General features: G+C 48.5%; 2 protein-coding genes across 7 annotated transcripts; one reads left to right on the forward strand and one right to left on the reverse strand.

Moving 5' to 3' along the window:
* Window positions 1-4,736: 4,736 nt before the first annotated feature.
* Window positions 4,737-7,460, reverse strand: SIGMAR1 (sigma non-opioid intracellular receptor 1). 3 transcript variants are annotated; one of them, XM_040481541.1, is made up of 5 exons: window positions 7,190-7,460; window positions 6,845-7,045; window positions 6,619-6,711; window positions 5,924-5,944; window positions 5,686-5,801 (listed from the first exon to the last, which is right to left on the reverse strand). In XM_040481541.1, the coding sequence occupies exons 1-4, from the start codon at window positions 7,338-7,340 to the stop codon at window positions 5,925-5,927; spliced, it is 465 nt and encodes a 154-aa protein (XP_040337475.1). In that variant the 5' UTR covers window positions 7,341-7,460; the 3' UTR covers window positions 5,686-5,801; window position 5,924. The 3 variants fall into 3 exon arrangements, with proteins under 3 accessions (XP_040337474.1, XP_040337475.1, XP_040337476.1); XM_040481540.1 differs by lacking the exon at window positions 5,924-5,944 and having other exon boundaries at window positions 4,737-5,801; window positions 7,190-7,340; XM_040481542.1 differs by lacking the exons at window positions 5,686-5,801; window positions 5,924-5,944 and adding an exon at window positions 5,951-6,137.
* A 5,217-nt stretch (window positions 7,461-12,677) lies between these two features.
* Window positions 12,678-16,014, forward strand: GALT (galactose-1-phosphate uridylyltransferase). Of its 4 annotated transcripts, none has more exons than XM_040481562.1 (11): window positions 12,678-12,812; window positions 13,118-13,287; window positions 13,518-13,593; window positions 13,680-13,728; window positions 13,849-13,978; window positions 14,132-14,188; window positions 14,347-14,469; window positions 14,748-14,880; window positions 14,984-15,067; window positions 15,386-15,540; window positions 15,836-16,014. In XM_040481562.1, exons 1-11 carry the CDS (start codon window positions 12,731-12,733, stop codon window positions 15,914-15,916), a joined length of 1,140 nt encoding a protein of 379 aa, XP_040337496.1. In that variant the 5' UTR covers window positions 12,678-12,730; the 3' UTR covers window positions 15,917-16,014. The 4 variants fall into 4 exon arrangements, with proteins under 4 accessions (XP_040337496.1, XP_040337499.1, XP_040337497.1 ...); XM_040481566.1 differs by lacking the exon at window positions 12,678-12,812 and adding an exon at window positions 12,849-12,956; XM_040481565.1 differs by lacking the exon at window positions 14,984-15,067.
* Window positions 16,015-16,796: the final 782 nt, after the last annotated feature.

Raw genomic sequence — 16,796 nt, forward strand, 5'->3', positions numbered from 1 at the left:
GAAAGGAATCAATCATTAATCAAGCATAGTAAACCTATCTTGGGGGTCCAGACCAGGAGGGTTACAACTGGGAAGGGTTGAGGGGAAGCAAGAAGCTTGACTGGGACCTGGTTTATCTCTCTCTTCATCTGTGAAGAAGAAGGGATGTCTCTCATACCCTCACTTAGCTCCCATCTGATTCTATACCTCACAGAGACAAAGACAGATCTAGATCTCCATTGATCCAACATATATTTACCAAGCAGCTACTTTGTGCAAGACATTGTTGGAAATAGGAGTAAATAAAACAAAGTCTTTATTATAATGGTATAATTCCAGTGGGGAAATACATAATGTATCAGATGGTGATAATTAAAATGGGGAAAAATAAATCTGGGTTGAGGGGAATAGAAAGAGATGGATGGATGTTATGTATTCATAGTAAATTACACTCAAACTTAGTAAGCTTAAAACAACATTTATTTTCTCACAATTCTGTGGATCAGGAATTTGATAGTGGCTTAGTTGGATGGTTCTGGCTCACTGCCTCTCATGAGGTTGTAGTATAAATGTTGGCTGTAGCTACAGTCACATGAAGGCTTGACTGGGACTGGAGGATCCACTTCCAAGATGACTCACTCACATGGCTGTTGGTAGGAGGCTGTTCTCCCCAGGTGGACCTCTCCATAGGAAAGGATCTCCTGCCTGAGGGTCCTCCCTACATGGCAGTTGGTTTCTCCCAGAGAGAGTGACCCAAGAGAGACCAAAGGAGGCAGCAATGCTTTTTTGGTCTAGTCTTAGAAATTACATAGTCACTTCTGCCATGTATTTGTTAAAATTACATGAATATCCAACCCACATTCAAGGGGAAGGGAATTAGTCTTCACTTCTTAAGGGAGATATATACTTTTTTTTTAATTTTAAAAAATGTTTATTTATTTATTTATTTAGAGAGCAAGTGAGGGGAGGGGCAGAGACAGAGGGAGAGAGGGAATCCCAAGTGGGCTCTGTGCTGTTAGGTCACGAGATCATGACCTGAGCCCTTATCAAGAGCTGGACACTTAACTGACTGGGCCACCCAAGCATCCCAAGGATTATCAAAAATTTTATGGAGTTATTTTAAAACCACCACAGAAGGAGGGGGTGTGGCTGGCTGGTTCAGTTGGTAGAGCATGTGACTCTTGATCTCAGGGTTGTGAATTTGATCCCCACATTGGGCATGGAACCTACCTAAACACACACACACACACACACACACACAGAGAGAGAGAGAGAGAGAGAGAGAGAGAGAGAGAGAGAGAGAGAGGGAGGGAGGCTGCTATTACAGAAATGTTAGGGGAAGAAGCAAGAATTGAAGGAGGGGAGGAAGAGAGCCATAGGAATACCTAGGGAAGAGCTCTGCAGCCAGAATAGCAGGTACGAACATCCTGGAATGGAAGTTTGCTTGATGTGTCAGAAGGAAAGCAAGGAAGCCACTGAGCTAAATTGGGGTAGCTGGGGTAAATGGTTGGATGTTTGGTCTATAGGTAACAAGGGCCTTGGGAGTAGGTTCCTGGAGGCAGTGAAAGGACTAAATGAGATGGAAACCATTGAAAACGTCTGAGCAAAGGAAACAAAACAAAACAAAACAACAAAGAAATGTCTGAGCAGAAAGTAGAAGTCTTGACTCTGGCTACTGTGTAGAGAATCCTCCACACAGGATATAAGCATGAAGATCAATTAGGAGGCTATTGCAGTAATCCAGGCAAGTGATGATGGCTTGGACCAGGTGGTAGCAATGGAAGTGTTAAGACATAGGTAGATTCTGGATATGTTTTTAAGATAAAACTGACAGGATCTGTTGATGGCTTGGATTCTCATTCTCATTCTTTCGATGTGAGAATGAAAGATATCCAAGATGGGGAGCCTGGCTTGTGTACTTTTACTTAAAAATAAAATCTCAAAAAAAGAAAGGTATCTATGATGACTCCAAGGTTTTTGGCAGCTGAGTAAATGTAGGTACCTTTAACTCAGACAGTAAAGACTGTAAGATGTGTTGGTTTGGGAGAGAAATCAGTTTGCGTGGCCATTTTAAGTTTGAGATGCCAATTAGACAGGGGAGAGGGAGGCAGTCAGATATCTGAATCTGGTGCTGAAAGGTTTAGGCTAAGATAAAAAACTAGGAGTCAAGGGGTGCCTGGGTGGCTCAGTCGGTTGAGTGTCCGACTTTGGCTCAGGTCATGATCTCAGTTTGTGAGTTTGAGCCCCACATCGGGCCCTGTACTGACAGCTCAGAGCCTGAAGCAGCCTGCTTCAGATTCTGTGTCTCCCTTTCTTTCTGCCCCTCCCCTGCTCGCTGTCTGTTTCTCTCTCTCAAAATAAATAAACATTAAAAAGCTAAAAAAAACCCTTGGGGCGCCTGGGTGGCGCAGTCGGTTAAGCGTCCGACTTCAGCCAGGTCACGATCTCGCGGTCCGTGAGTTCGAGCCCCGCGTCGGGCTCTGGGCTGATGGCTCAGAGCCTGGAGCCTGTTTCCGATTCTGTGTCTCCCTCTCTCTCTGCCCCTCCCCCGTTCATGCTCTGTCTCTCTCTGTCCCAAAAATAAAATAAAAACGTTGAAAAAAAAAATTAAAAAAAAAAAAAAGCTAAAAAAACCCAAACAAACTAGGATTCAAGATGTACAGATGGTCCTTGAGGTCCATCCATGTTGTTGTAAGTGGTAGGGTTTCCTTTTTTATGGTTGCATGATATCCCAGCACATGTATGTATGTACTTTTTTTTTTTAATCCATTCATCCTTGTGGGCATTATGCTAAGTGAAGCAAGTCAAGATGAAGACAAAATACTGTATGTTCTCACTTATATGTGAAATCTAAAAAAACCCCAAACTCATAGAAATAGAGGACAGATTAAGAGTTGCCAGAGGCAGGGGGTATGGGCAGGTAGAGGTGGAATGGAGGAATGAGAAAGGTGGCCAAGGGGCATAAACTTCCAGTTATAAAAAAGTCCTGGGGATGTAATGTGAAGCTTAGTGCTCTTATACTATATTAGTAGTATATTAGTACATTAAATACTATATTGTACATTGGAAAGTTGTTAAGAGAGATCTTTAAAGTTCTCATCTCAAGAAAAAAAGAATCTGTAACTATGTGAGGTGATGGATGTTAACTTATTGTGGTAATCATTTCACCATACATAGATCAAATCATTATATTGTACACCTTTAAGTAATTTATGTTATACTAACTATATTTCAATAAAACTTTTTTATTATTGAGGGACAGAGAAAGACAGAGCATGAGCAGGGGAGGGGCAGAAAAATAGGGAGACTCAGAATCCAGGCTCCAGGCTGACAGTAGAGAGCCGGATGTGAGGCTCGAACCCATGAACTGTTGAGATCATGACCCAAGCTGAAGTCAGATGCTAACCAACTGAGCCACCCAGGTACCCCTCAATAAAACTATTTTCAAAAAAGGCACATAGATGGTATTTAAAGTCATGAATGGTTAAGAACTCCTGGGAAGGGTATAGACAGAGAAGTTTGAGAATTAAATCTTGGGAAGTCAAAGGCTGGAGATAAGAAAGATCAAGCAAAGGAGGCAATTTTAGGAAGAGTAGTGTCCTAGAAGCCAAGAGTGTTTTAAGAGTGTTTCAAATGAAAGTTAAGAAATAGCCACTGGACCTAGTAGCTGAGACAGGGAGGAGCCTGGAAGCAGAGTCTTATGCGGAAGGGAAGGGGGAGATTATAAGGGAAGCTTCCAGGGCATTTCTGATAGATGTGGGCTCTGAGCATAGAGGGAGAACTGGCTTACAGGGTGGGAGAAATCCTTGGAGGTTTGGCTTTGCATTGTTGTCAATGAGGCCTCGGCCAAATTCTGTCATGGCCAACATGATGGTGCGAATGGGGTGTTGGAATGGTCATCTTGCCTGGGCCTCACATTCACTCAGAGTAAGAAATTTATAAACTTAAAAACAATTTTTTTTAACGTTTATTTATTTTCGAGACAATGCAAGAGACAGTGCAAGCAACGGAGGGGCAGACAGAGGGAAACACAGAATCCGAAGCAGAATCTAGGTTCTGGGCGATCAGCCCAGAGCCTGATGTGGGGCTCGAACTCACGAACTGTGAGATCGTGACCTGAGCTGAAGTCAGACACTCAACCCTCAACTGACTGAGCCACTCAGGCACCCCAGAAATTTATAAACTTTTGATGTTGTTTCCAAATGGCCGTACATGTAGTCTTCTGTATTTCGTTCACTAGAAATTTGAGTTTTTAGAATCTACAATTTTTATAACCATGTTCCTTCCACTTTTGATATATCAGGAGGCCTAAGAAGTGAGAGTGGCCTGGATCTTACTCAACCTCAGAGAAGGTGAGGTAGGTGAGGTGTCAAGGTCCAAAATTTAAGAAGGCAAATGCAGAGTCCCTGGGACGAGTGTACCTTACACACCTCTTTTGCCTCACCCACCTCAGACACCACCAGGGGGTATGTCTGCTCTCTACCCCTGGGGGCCTCTACAAGTCAGGTGTCCTGGAGAAGCTAAGACTTTCTACTCTGGGTGGGGGTGGACAGGATATACTGGAAAGACAAAAATGATTATCGTGCCTCCATTAGCCCAAAAGTGGGTATACACTGCCACCCCGTGGCCACCCAGGATCGGACTCCAGGACTATTTTCAGAATGGCACCAGCAGAAGGCAAGACCAAGACACACCATCTTACCCACCCCTGCATTTCAAGTTAGCAGGTTTTCCTGCTGTTCAGACACACAAAGAAATGACTGTTCAACAAGTCTTTATTAACAGAGACAGGTGGACAGACATCAAGGGCAGAATGTGGAAGCTGTGATGAGGGTGTATGTGTGCAGAAAAGGCCTTTGTAGGCCAGGGATGGCCCCCTGGACCTAGGCTAACTTCTCTAGGTCCTCTGCCCAGCAGTGGGCCCTGAGCTGAGGCCAGCCTCCCCCAATCACACTCCTAAGGGACGAATGGGGGAAAGGCATGGGGTCTTTCAGGATAGAAGGACCCTGACCTCAGCATTCTCCATTCTTACGGTTCTCCCAGCTGACTTAGTTGCTAAGAGTGGGGACAGGCCATGAGAGCACTTGCATAGTAAGGGGAACAGAATGAGGTAAGGCATATGGTGAGGATGGGGAGATGAGGGGGGCCTCCACAGGCAACCCTTCATCTCCCTCCCACCTCAGCTGCTATTGGGTTGAAGGGTCAGGCCCAGACAGAGTATAATACCTACACCCATCACCAACTCCAGAGCCTTGACTGGTGGCAGGAAAGCTCTGGAAAAGGCTTGAGTTAGTGATTCAAGCTTGTGGTATGTCTGAATATGACTGGCCCCCTTGGTACATGTGGGGTTCCCTCTCTGGATGGTTGTGAACGTATGATGCTGCCGTACACATGGGACTGTATCTGCGTGTATGTCCCATATGTTCCCACGAGTCTCTGTATTTGGTTACATAAGCATGTGTGTCCCTGCTCGTACATCAGGAACTTAGTAGTTGCATGTTGTGTCCCTGTCTTTTCACATGGGCTCCAGAAAGTGGATGTATGCAGGCCTGCCTGCTCCTGTCCATCCACAGGTCCTCGTTCAGGCCTGGCTGGTCAGGGGTCCTGGCCAAAGAGATAGGTGGTGAGCTCAAGCCGGAGGCCCCGGGCATAGGCGCGAAGAGTATAGAAGAGCGTGAGGAAGTCCTGGGTGCTGAAGATTGTGTCAGCCAGCGCGAAGGCCAAGGTAGATGGGATGACACCCCGACCATACTCCACCATCCATGTATTTGGCCCCCATTCCACAGCTGTTGCCTCACCAGGCCCGTGGACCACGGTCTCCCCTAGAGGACAGGGAGCACCCACATAAGGAGCCTAGCCCTTCCATTGCTGCCACCTCCCTAGCCCGTGGGCTGTCTAGGGGCAAGAAACAGAGCAGGAGCATCAGGAAAGGAAAAAGCCTTACCTCACTGGCCTGGTCGCCCATCTGGAAGAGTAAGAAGCCAAGATGGCCACTCCTAAGTTTTCCTCTGTGGCATCACCTGGCTCATGTCCTCTTTGGGGGTAAGCCAAGGAGGGCCACCTCACATGGCCAGGGGCCACTGTATGGGAGTCCTGGAAGTCTGCATTCCCAAGCCTCACTCATGTCAGGCAGAAATTTAGCTAAACTTGGGCTGGGCCTGTTAGATAGGGAGGGGTGGTTATAAGACTTGTGTGGCTGTCTGAGAAATGTTCAATTATAATGCCTGTCATGCCTGTAACTTATCAATCTGAAACTTATGTGGAAATCCATAGCTCTACTTTTTATGTAAAAAAATGTTTCACTATAGAAAAAATGAAGACAACTGTCTGTCTTGTCTTTGGGGGTATGACAGCATATCTGATTACCCAACTGTCTCTCCAACAACTGCTGGAATATTGGATGAATCAAAACAGTGTCTTGGTATATAAATATCGGACGTGGTTAACAGGAAATGGTTAAGTTTTGTTTCCTTTTGACAGAAGAAGTCCTTGGACAGGGGCCCTTGGACCTGCTTCAACCAATAATGACCTGTGGCTTATCTGAGGGGTAAGGGAACCGAGGGGAGAGCCCCCAACATACCCCCTTTCCATGCCATGACCCTCCTCCAATTATGGGCACCCCAGAATGAAGGGACCCACCTGGGTAGAAGACCTCACTTTTGGTAGTGCCCTCTCTCCACTGGTGGAAGGTGCCAGAGATGATGGTGTCGGAAATCTCAGCCCAGTAGCGCCCTGAGGGACAATCAGATGCACACCGAATATCAGGGTATCAGCACCAATATATGTCTTGGCCAAACATCAGAAAGGAGGGCATGGACCCTTGTACAGCCCCAGCCTCCCAGTTCGGCCCGCTGCCAGCACTGACCCGAGTGGCCGCCAGAGCCCAGGGCGGTGCCGAAGAGCAGCACGTACTCGGACAGCGAGGCGTGCAGAAGGCACATGGCGCCCATCCAGCCGCCCGCGTTCACAAACACCCACTGCAGCTCCTCGTCGGGCAGCACGTGGCCTGGGTGCAGCCGCCGTAATTCCACGATCAGCCGAGAGAACGCCAGCTCGTGGTCCAACCCTGGCGGAGGCAGAGGAACAACAGAATCTAAGCTAGAATCACTCGGAACTCGGGAAAGACGTCTCTGAAACTCCCAACTAAGCTCGGGCCTCCACACACCCCTGCCCTCCACCCGTTCGCTCCCCCGGTGACCCGTCGGCTCACCCGCATACTGCCGGGCCAGCTGCGCGATCTCTTCGTGCTGGAAGACGAAGCTTTGCGTGCCCAGCCAGAGCCAGACCACCTGGGCCAGCACAGCAGCGGCAGCCAGGAGCAGCGCGGCCCACACCCACCGCCGGCCCACGGCCCACTGCATCCCGGCAGGCGTCCTAGCAGGGAGAAGTGAAGGAACAAACCGGGGCCTGGAGCTGTGACTTTTACAGCCTCAAAACCTGCGGCGCGCAGTTCACAACCGTACCCCCGCCACAGTCGTGGTACGGCTCGCTCTGGCCAATGAGAACAGTCCGAGCACCCGGGCACCACCCCTTGGGTTGAACCATTTCCTCGCGGGGAGTGTGGATCGCCGAGGAGTGGGGTGGAGCTGCGCGCGTGACGCGTTGGGACTGGGCTAAACCCTCCTAGCTGTCAGTGTTAGGGCCTAAGAGCAAGGTCTTTCCGAGTTCCTTACCGCGTGTGGGTGGTGGTCGGGGTAGGTGGCTGTGACAAGCAGAGTGGATTGGCCCCCTTCTCAAATTTGCAGCAGGCGATCGACTTGTGATTGTGATCTTTGCTAGCACAAAAAGTGGGAGGAGGCGCTTCTACCTACGAAAAGTACGGAAGGCTTTCTGGAGGCGGTGACGCCTCTAAATGGTGTTTAGAAAAATGGGGAGGGGCATTCAGCGAATGAGACGTACTCTAAGAACAAAAGCACTATGAAGAGATAGCAAGGAGTCTTTTGGGGCCTTTTGGGGCCTACGATTCATTCTTTGTTTTGGAGCACAAAATGTGAGAGGAGAGCATTGTACACCAACAGGGTTATGGGGAGGGAATGATAAAGGAAGAGAAGCAAAAGAGAAAAGCGGCAGCAGGGTGCAGTGATTAAGAAAGAAACGCTGGAACTGGATTGGTTGTTAAAAGACTGGCTCCTGCCAACCTACCAGTTGTGTGTTTCTTGGGTAAGCTACTTAAGCCCTGTGACTCGGTTTTCTCATCTGGAAAGTGGGATGAATAAAAGTGTCTACCTCATAGTACATACTTTAATTGTGATGAAGGTTAAATGAGTTAATATTTATAAAGCAATTAGTGCCTGGCAAGTGGTGTCATATGTGTTAGTTACATAAATAAAACACAAAGGAGAAAAGAACTAGAAGGACACAGCATCACAAATGATAGTGATGGAATGAAGGGTCAACACAGTCAAATGTAATTAAGAGGTCTGATAAAATATGGGAAATGGTCATTAGGTTTCTCAGTAAGGGCATGCAGCAGAGATGATGCTATACAAATCTATTTCTTTTTGCTCTTGGGCAGCCATATTACATTCCACAGTATACTCTGTAGCAGATGAAGCCATATGATTGTGTTCTGGCCAATGAAGTATAGGCAGGAATGAGGTATGCCACATCCAGGTATGGCTCCCAACATCCTCTGAAATTCTTTACATTCTTACTCTTCCCCCATCTAATATCTTACTAATAGGGAATTAAGTAGTGGAGAATTCTGAATGCTGCTTCGCCTCTCCCCCCACAATACACTTGCTAAGCCACTGAGTTTGCGGGGGAAGGGTGTTGTTTGCTACAGTAACTAAGTTTACTTAACCTATTACAGGCTGCTAGATGTGTAGGTAAGAGTAGAGGCTGGGAAGCTGGACTATTTTCTGAGAAACTTGGCCAAGAAGGGAAAGATAAAGAAGGGATTATCTAGAGGGGAATGCATGGTGGAGGGAACATGTTTTTGTATTGGCTCTGGCTTCTGTGATGCTTCTGAGCTGACCATCCTCTTAAGAACCTTGAGACTGAGGGGCTAACCTCAAAATCTGGTCTCTGCACCCCTGTTCCAGGCAAAGCCCTCTGGGACTGTCTAGGCCTGTGGCTTCCTTGGTCTTTCACAAGGATAGCACACAATGCTTTAAAAAAAATGGTCACAGCCATATTCTCCAGATGTTAAGAAACAAAATTCAACTGAGGGGCACCTGGGTGGCTCAGGCGGTTAAGCATCTGACTTCAGCTCAGGTCATGATTTCACAGTTTGTGAGTTTGAGTCCTGCATCCAGCCCTGTGCTGACAGCTCAGAGCCTAGAGTCTGCTTCGGATTCTGTGTCTCCCACTCTCTCTGCCCCTTCCCTGCTTGCATTCTGTCTCTCTCAAAAATAAATAAACATTAAAAATTAAAAAATAAAATAAAATTCAACCAAGTAAATTTGAAGATATAATTGGCCTTATTAAACAACTCATGAATCAGGCAGCACCCCATCTAGCAAGTAGAAAGGACCTCCAAGCAAGAGATACACAAAATGTAAGATTTTTATAGGAAGAAATCTGGAAAAAAAAGTTTTTAGCAAAAGAAAAGGACAGTTCCAGGCAAGTTTCTTTTCTGTTAGGGGGAAGAGCAGGGGATTTTACCATGCAGATTACCTTATCTTCCTCTGGGGGAAGGAAAGGGCCCCATTGGTGCTAATTAGAAAATTCCTGACTGACCAGTTAAGACTACATCTCTGGGAAGGTTGAAACTGATGGGGTTTTATAGTGATGAGGGTTTGGAGCTGACAGCCAAGAGAGAATTTTCTTGAGACGTCTTTGGTGCAAAAAAAGGTGATTTTATTAAAGCACAGGAACAAGACTTGTGGGCAGAAAGAGCTGCACTGGGGTTGTGCAGAGTGACTGGTTACCTACTATGGAGTTGAGGGAGGTAAAGGCAAAAGGGAGACCTACAGGAGGACTTTGATATGCTAAAGAAGACTTATACATAAGATGCCTGCGACCTTGCTATTGCCAAGCTAAGGTTGTTTTCCCTCTAGTAAGGCATTAACATTAAAACAGTAGAAGGTTCCTGGAGAAAAGTTACACTCTATTTTTACCTCAAGTATTTGTCAATGGGCTTCAGGTTATGAGGAAATTTAATTTTACCCGCCATTTCCTTCTTCCCTTTGTACCTGTATCACCATGGAGGGGAGGGTGATACTAGGCGTTCCAGGAAACTGGGTCTGTAGGTTTCTGGAGATTAGGCTATTGATAAAATTGCCTTTTTCTTGTAATTTACTAAGATATTTGTAAACTGATGGAGACTCATGTCCTGTATGACTGTGATCTCTGTCAGTTGGCCATTTGTTTTCTTTCCTTTCCTTTGCTCTTGGGCAGCCCAGGAATGCCTGAGGAATATCACACATATCCTACCTGGTGTGTGTGTGTGTGTGTACACACGCTTTGCCCTCAGCTTGCCTTTTGCTCCCTCATCAAAACCACAATTAGTTTAGGCATTAAGCCCCAGTTTGGAGACTCCACTTAAGTGATGCGGGTTTGGGCCTGTGGTTTTCTTTTTAACAATGTTGCAGAAGAGATCACTCCTCTGGGATTTTGTAGGCAGAGAGCTCCATAGGCCCCATCTCAGCCATTCTACTCTTCCCCCAAAAAGTGATCTTGGGGAGACAGAGGGGAAGTTTGGAAATGTTCCTGAAGAGATGTTTCTGAAAGGGATTAGGAATTAGTTGGTATGATCCAAGAAGTGGCACCAAAGCATTGGTGTTCTTGGAAAAATAGAGCTGCCTCCAAAATCCAGTGACCCCAACAACAAAGATAGCTGAGAGAGAAAGGAAAGCAAATCTTGTATCCCAGCTCCACCCCCAAGGATGAAAAGCCAGTGGTACGTGTAAAATCCTCGTTTCTCAGTTCCCTGCTCCCTGCCCCCTACCTAGTGGCCTCTTCAGATTCCAGTCTGAGGACCTAGGGCAGAGATTAGGTAAATGAACTGTGACCCAGTTTTTGCATTTGAGCTGCAAAACACCTGGGTTGACCTGGCCTGGGTTGGGGGAAGGGGCCTTCCTGCTACTGCCAAGCTCTGTCCTGAGTCTCACTGAAATCTCAGAGCCATTTTAGAGCAGTGAGAAGAATCTGTAAACTTGGGTTCAAATTTTAGCTTGGCCAGTCATCCTCTGGGTGAATTTGATGCTTCTGTTCCTCACTGTGGAATGAGGAGGAGGTTCAAACAATATTTAGACATCTCTCTAAAATTGCTAGGGGAGAGGGCACCTGGATAACTCGGTTGAGTGTCCAACTTCGACTCAGGTCATGATCTCACAGTTTGTGAGTTCAAGCCCCATATCAGGCTTGCTGCTGTTAGCATAGAAGCCCACTTCAGATACTCTGTCCTCCCCTCTCTGTCCCTCCTCCACGTCCCCGCGTGCGTTCTCTTAAAAATAAATAAAACATTAAAAAAAAAGTGCTAGGGGAAGGGCGTTGGGTGGCTCAGTCAGTTGAACTTCTGATTCTTGATTTCAGCTCAGGTCATGATCTCAGGAGTTGGTGAGATCGAGCCCTGCATCAAGATTGAGTCCTGCTCTGCCCTATCAGTGTGGGGGCCTGCTTCGGATAGTCTCTCTCTCTCTCTACCCCACCCCCCACCCTTAACCTGCTTGTGCTCTCTCTCTAAAAGAATAAACATTAAAAAAAAAAGAGTCTACAACTCTTTTAATGTTTATTTATTTTTGAGAGAGAGAGAGATACAGAGCACAAGTAGGGGAGGGGCAGAGTCGGATGTTTAACCAATTGAGCCACCCAGGCACCCCAAGAAGTTTACAACTCTTGATCTCGGGGTCATGAGTTTGAGCCCCACGTTTGGTGTAGTAATTACTTAAAATAAAATCTTAAAATAATAAATCAATGTGCCAGCAGAGGGATTGATTTGAATTTTATCCTAGTATTAGCCAATTGGTTTGATCCAAGGAAACATTGGGAGAAGGGAAAGGGGTATGTAAAGGAAACACCCCTGATCCCACCTAGATGGTGGTTGGAGCTACTGACAGTCAAGCCCTCTCCCCACTTTCAGGTTTCTTGTAGCCCTCTCACACTGCCCACTTCTTGTGCTTTAGGCATGAGCATATAAGAGAGAGAATATGGTTACTTAGCCTTTTTTCCCCCAAACCTGTTCTCCTGCCTGGAGGGGATGGGGTATGATTTTGGTAAAGTATTTACTCCTCCATGTAACAGCTGAGGCCAGGGGTACAGCGGAAGCAGATCAATCCCACCCTCACCGCCATGCTAGTTTGCCTCTTCTACACCATAGGCATTGAGCAAGTAAGTGAGGTGATTGTGGATCCAGGGTTATATCCTTACTTGGCCGTAGAACTTAAGCCGCGGGAAGGCCGAGGCCATGCCTGACTTGTGTAGGGGATCCCTTTGTCCAAGTGGAGCCTAGGTGCCTGGCACACAGTAAATATTCATAGATATTCAGTAAATATTTGCTAAACAAATGACCTCGAATAGAGCAAAGAAATCTAAGCACCTTGGAGCTGAGGAATCTGCCATAAGCAGCTTTTACAGAGATTCTTCTAGGGTAGTAACTTAGCCCTGGGGTGTACGAGGAGGACCAAAGTCACCCCCCCCAAAATACCAGGCTTTCTAGAGTCCCGCCCGCGGTTGTGCGGGCGGTCCCTTACGCAGTCACGTGCAGGCATATGGCCAATCACCGGGGGAGAGGCGGGGCATACCCAGAGGGTGGGAAGAGTCCGCGCTGCTGACTTTTCAGACGAATTCCACACCCGCAAGTGGTCTGATGTCGCGCAGCGGATCAGTTCCTGAGCAGCGCCAGCAGGCGTCGGAGGCGGACGCCACGGCCACAGCCTTCCGGGCGAGCGGTAACCGCAGGGCTTCTGGGACTCGCTGGGACGCGGAACCGAGTCCTCCCTTTCCTTAGGAAGTTATCGTCCCTACCCCCAGGTCCGCGCGCCCACCCGGGCAGGCCTGCGAGACGAAGGGGCACGCCTGAGTTGGGGCCGCAGGTTAATTGGAGCTGGAAAAGCTCAAGCCCCGGCCTTTTAGCTCCTTCCTGAACGGGACAGGGCCAAGAGGGTGCTTCCGAACTTGGGCCTGCTAGTGAGTGAGACCTAGGACAGAGGTGGTCTGAGAGTTTGGCTGACTGATCGTGCCTCTCTGTCCCCAGAACATCAGCATATCCGCTATAACCCACTACAAGATGAGTGGGTGCTGGTGTCAGCTCACCGCATGAAGCGGCCCTGGCAGGGGCAAGTAGAGCCCCCGCTCTTGAAGACAGTTCCCCGCCATGACCCCCACAACCCTCTGTGTCCCGGGGCCACACGGGCCAATGGAGAGGTAAGACTTTAGAACCTACATGTGCAGCTGGGCCAGGAGTAGTAGCTTCCCCTTAGAGCTGCCCCTCACCCACAAGGAAGTGGACCTCCTTCTGGGTCATGTCGCACCAAGTCTTTCTGATCCCACAGCAGGCCTTCCACACTCCCTTGTAACCTGTCCAGTCCCTGAAGCCTGCCAGATGACAGGTGGGTATGAAGCAGCAAATGCTTCTAGCCCATTCTTGTCAGTAGGTGAATCCCTACTATGATGGCACCTTCCTGTTTGACAACGACTTCCCAGCTCTGCAGCCTGATGCCCCCAGTCCAGGTAACCTGGCTCTAGATGCTGTTGGAAAGAGAGGCTGGACCTCTTGGGGGACTTCTGCTGCAGAGAGTGATACCCCTCTTTCTCAGGACCCAGTGATCATCCCCTTTTCCAAGCAGAGGCTGCTCGAGGAGTTTGGTAACTATGGATTTCCTCACTTACCTTCAACCCAGGGCTTGGACTGAGCACGGGAATTGGACCCTGCCCCTAGCACAGCCAAGCCCTATATCTGTCATCTCTCCCTCCATCACCACCTAGTAAGGTCATGTGCTTCCACCCCTGGTCGGATGTAACGCTGCCACTCATGTCAGTCCCTGAGATCCGCACTGTCGTCGATGCCTGGGCCTCAGTGACAGAGGAGCTGGGTGCCCAGTACCCTTGGGTGCAGGTCTGTGAGGTCGCACCTTTCCCCGAATGGGCAGAGAGGGGGTGGTGCAGCTTTCGTTCTGGGAAGTGGTATTCCTGTTTTCACAGGGTGTGGTCTGGAGGGGCTGATTTGGTGTCTCTTTGGCTACTAAAGCTCCCTACCCCTACTTGATAGATCTTTGAAAACAAAGGGGCCATGATGGGCTGTTCCAACCCCCACCCCCACTGTCAGGTAAGTAAGTGAGTCAGGGGCTCCAGGGGATTTCTGGGGTGAGTCCAAGACAGTCCTGTGGGGAAGGGAACTAGAGGGACAGAGTAAGTATGCTTGTAATGTGGAGGCTTGGGGGTGAAGGATCTATCTGCCTATTCTCTCCTCCTGCCCCTTGATAGGTGTGGGCCAGTAGTTTCCTGCCAGATATTGCCCAGCGTGAGGAGCGATCTCAGAGGGCCTATCAAAGTCAGCATGGAGAGCCCCTGCTAATGGAGTATGGCCACCAGGAGCTGCTCAGAAGGGTAGGAGAAAGCCAGACCCTGTTTCCCCAAGGAGCCCCTAACCTCACCCCAAAAGAGAAAGGTGTGTGAAGGATGATAGAAGGAAAATAGCAGAGAGGCTTGATGGGAAGCCACAGCAGTAATCTAAAGGAAAGATGATGGTGGGTTAGATTAGAATGGTAGTGGTGGAGGTGGTAAGAAGCCATTAGATTCTGGGTATATTTTTTCTTCTCCTGCCTATCTGCTGACAACCCCCACCCCTCCACCTTGATGACTTCATCTCCAATTGGTCTGGCCAGGAACGTCTGGTCTTAACCAGTGAGCACTGGTTAGTATTGGTCCCCTTTTGGGCAGTGTGGCCCTTCCAGACACTGCTGCTGCCCCGTAGGCATGTGCGGCGTCTGCCTGAGCTGACCCCTGCTGAGCGTGATGGTGAGTGTCCCAACTGGGATCCTGGGGCCAGGCACTGGGTACAGGTGGCTCTGGTAGGGCCAGCATCTGCGCCTCAGGCTGAGAGTCAGACTCTTGATTCCAGATCTAGCCTGCATCATGAAGAAGCTCTTAACCAAGTATGACAACCTATTTGAGACATCCTTTCCCTACTCCATGGGCTGGCACGGTAAGGCTTTTTGAGCCCCACCCATGTCTAGCCCCAACACCATTTCTGAGGTCCTGAGACCTAGCTCAGTAGACTGCAACCCCTAGCGGGCTTTGAAATACTTGCTGAGGGAAGTGTCCAGAGCAGGGATGCTGGGACTGAAGGTGGAACTGCAAACTTGGTGCAACTATGTCTCCCAGTGTTTTCCTATGTCTGGCCTACTCACTGGCAGGGAATGCTGGGAGATGTAGTTTTCATGTACCTATCCTGGTTTGGGTGTCAGGGCTAGTATATAGAACTAAAAAATGGCCCTCCCCAATTATCTCTTTTTCCTGTCAGGTGCTCCCACAGGATCAGAGGCTGGAGCCAATTGGGACCATTGGCAGTTGCATGCTCATTACTACCCTCCACTCCTGCGCTCTGCCACCATCCGGAAATTCATGGTTGGCTATGAAATGCTTGCCCAGGCACAGAGGGACCTCACCCCTGAGCAGGTCAGGTTTCAGAGCACCCTGGTTCCTTGGGTTCCCTTTTCTCTCCCATTTCCCCAAAGGAGCCCAGTGATCATGACCCTGAGAACCTGTATAACACAGGCATTCCTGAGGACTCAGGAGCTGCTCAGCTCTAGCCTCTGGTTATTCTGGCAGTCCTTATCCTCAGCCTTCTGATCCTACAAGCCTTCCCTCCGCTGTCTTCTAGGCACTCATTACCACTGTTCTACTCATACCACTTCATACCACCATTCTGGGCAGCCCTTATCCTCCCTCATTTCCCCCTGTTCTCTTTCAGGCTGCAGAGAGACTAAGGATGCTTCCTGAGGTTCATTACTGCTTGGGGCAGAAGGACAGGGAGACAGCAACCATCGCCTGACCACGCTGACCACAGGGCCTTCTGCTTGAGGGATCCAGGGCCTAGGGTTTGGGAAGATGTGGGATCAATAAAACTAAACTGTGTTTCTCAAACTTTAATCACATAGTCTAATGCCAGAGGATTATGAACTATAACCCTTGGGGATCTGGGTTAAAGGCACAGTGCCAGCCACAACTTTCCTTTGTCTACAGATGTGCAAAAACTTAGAGTACAAATATTCCACCCCAAATCTCTGAACAAAATTAATACTTAATGTTATGTCTGGCCTATAGATTCTTTTACTCCTGGAGTAAACAAAGGCATCACAGTTTAAGAAACTTTTAAAATCTTGTGTTCTTGTCTGTGGCTAAGGGTTTGGAAAAGCCAAAGCACCCTTTACTGCCACCCCTAGGGTGTCAGCTCATCAAGCCTGGGCCTGAGGGTTTGGTGGGCAGCTGGTGAGCAAGATCCTGGTACCGGTGGTCAGTGGCCAGACACTGGGCTGCTGGCCAGAACCTTAGCTTTGTGAGAGACTGCAGCTTGGCTCTGCTCCAGCCCACAGGGGCTGAAGGGGCGGGTAGGGAGTGTACATGGCTTTGTGTCCTTCTCTAGACTCTCACGTGCAGTATATATGTGCAGACTCTGCACACTTGTGTTCCCCATATGCCCCAGTCATTGCAGGGGAAGAAAGGAAAAAAACAGCTCTGGCAGGGAAGGGGCTATCAGAGTTAGGAGCCGCAGCACCTAGAAGGAGGGGGTGGTTTTTGGAGGGACCCTGGGTTCTACTCCCTCTCCTCTGGATGGTTTCCTTGGCAAGAATGTATACTGTAACAGTAACGGGGCATGCAACTCAGGAGACCTGATGCCACCTAGTATCCTCCAAACTTTTAGGTGAGGATAG

Source organism: Herpailurus yagouaroundi, unplaced genomic scaffold, assembly GCF_014898765.1.
Source record: "Herpailurus yagouaroundi ecotype Mexico unplaced genomic scaffold, PumYag 160, whole genome shotgun sequence".
In the NCBI taxonomy this organism is placed as follows: domain Eukaryota; kingdom Metazoa; phylum Chordata; class Mammalia; order Carnivora; family Felidae; genus Herpailurus; species Herpailurus yagouaroundi.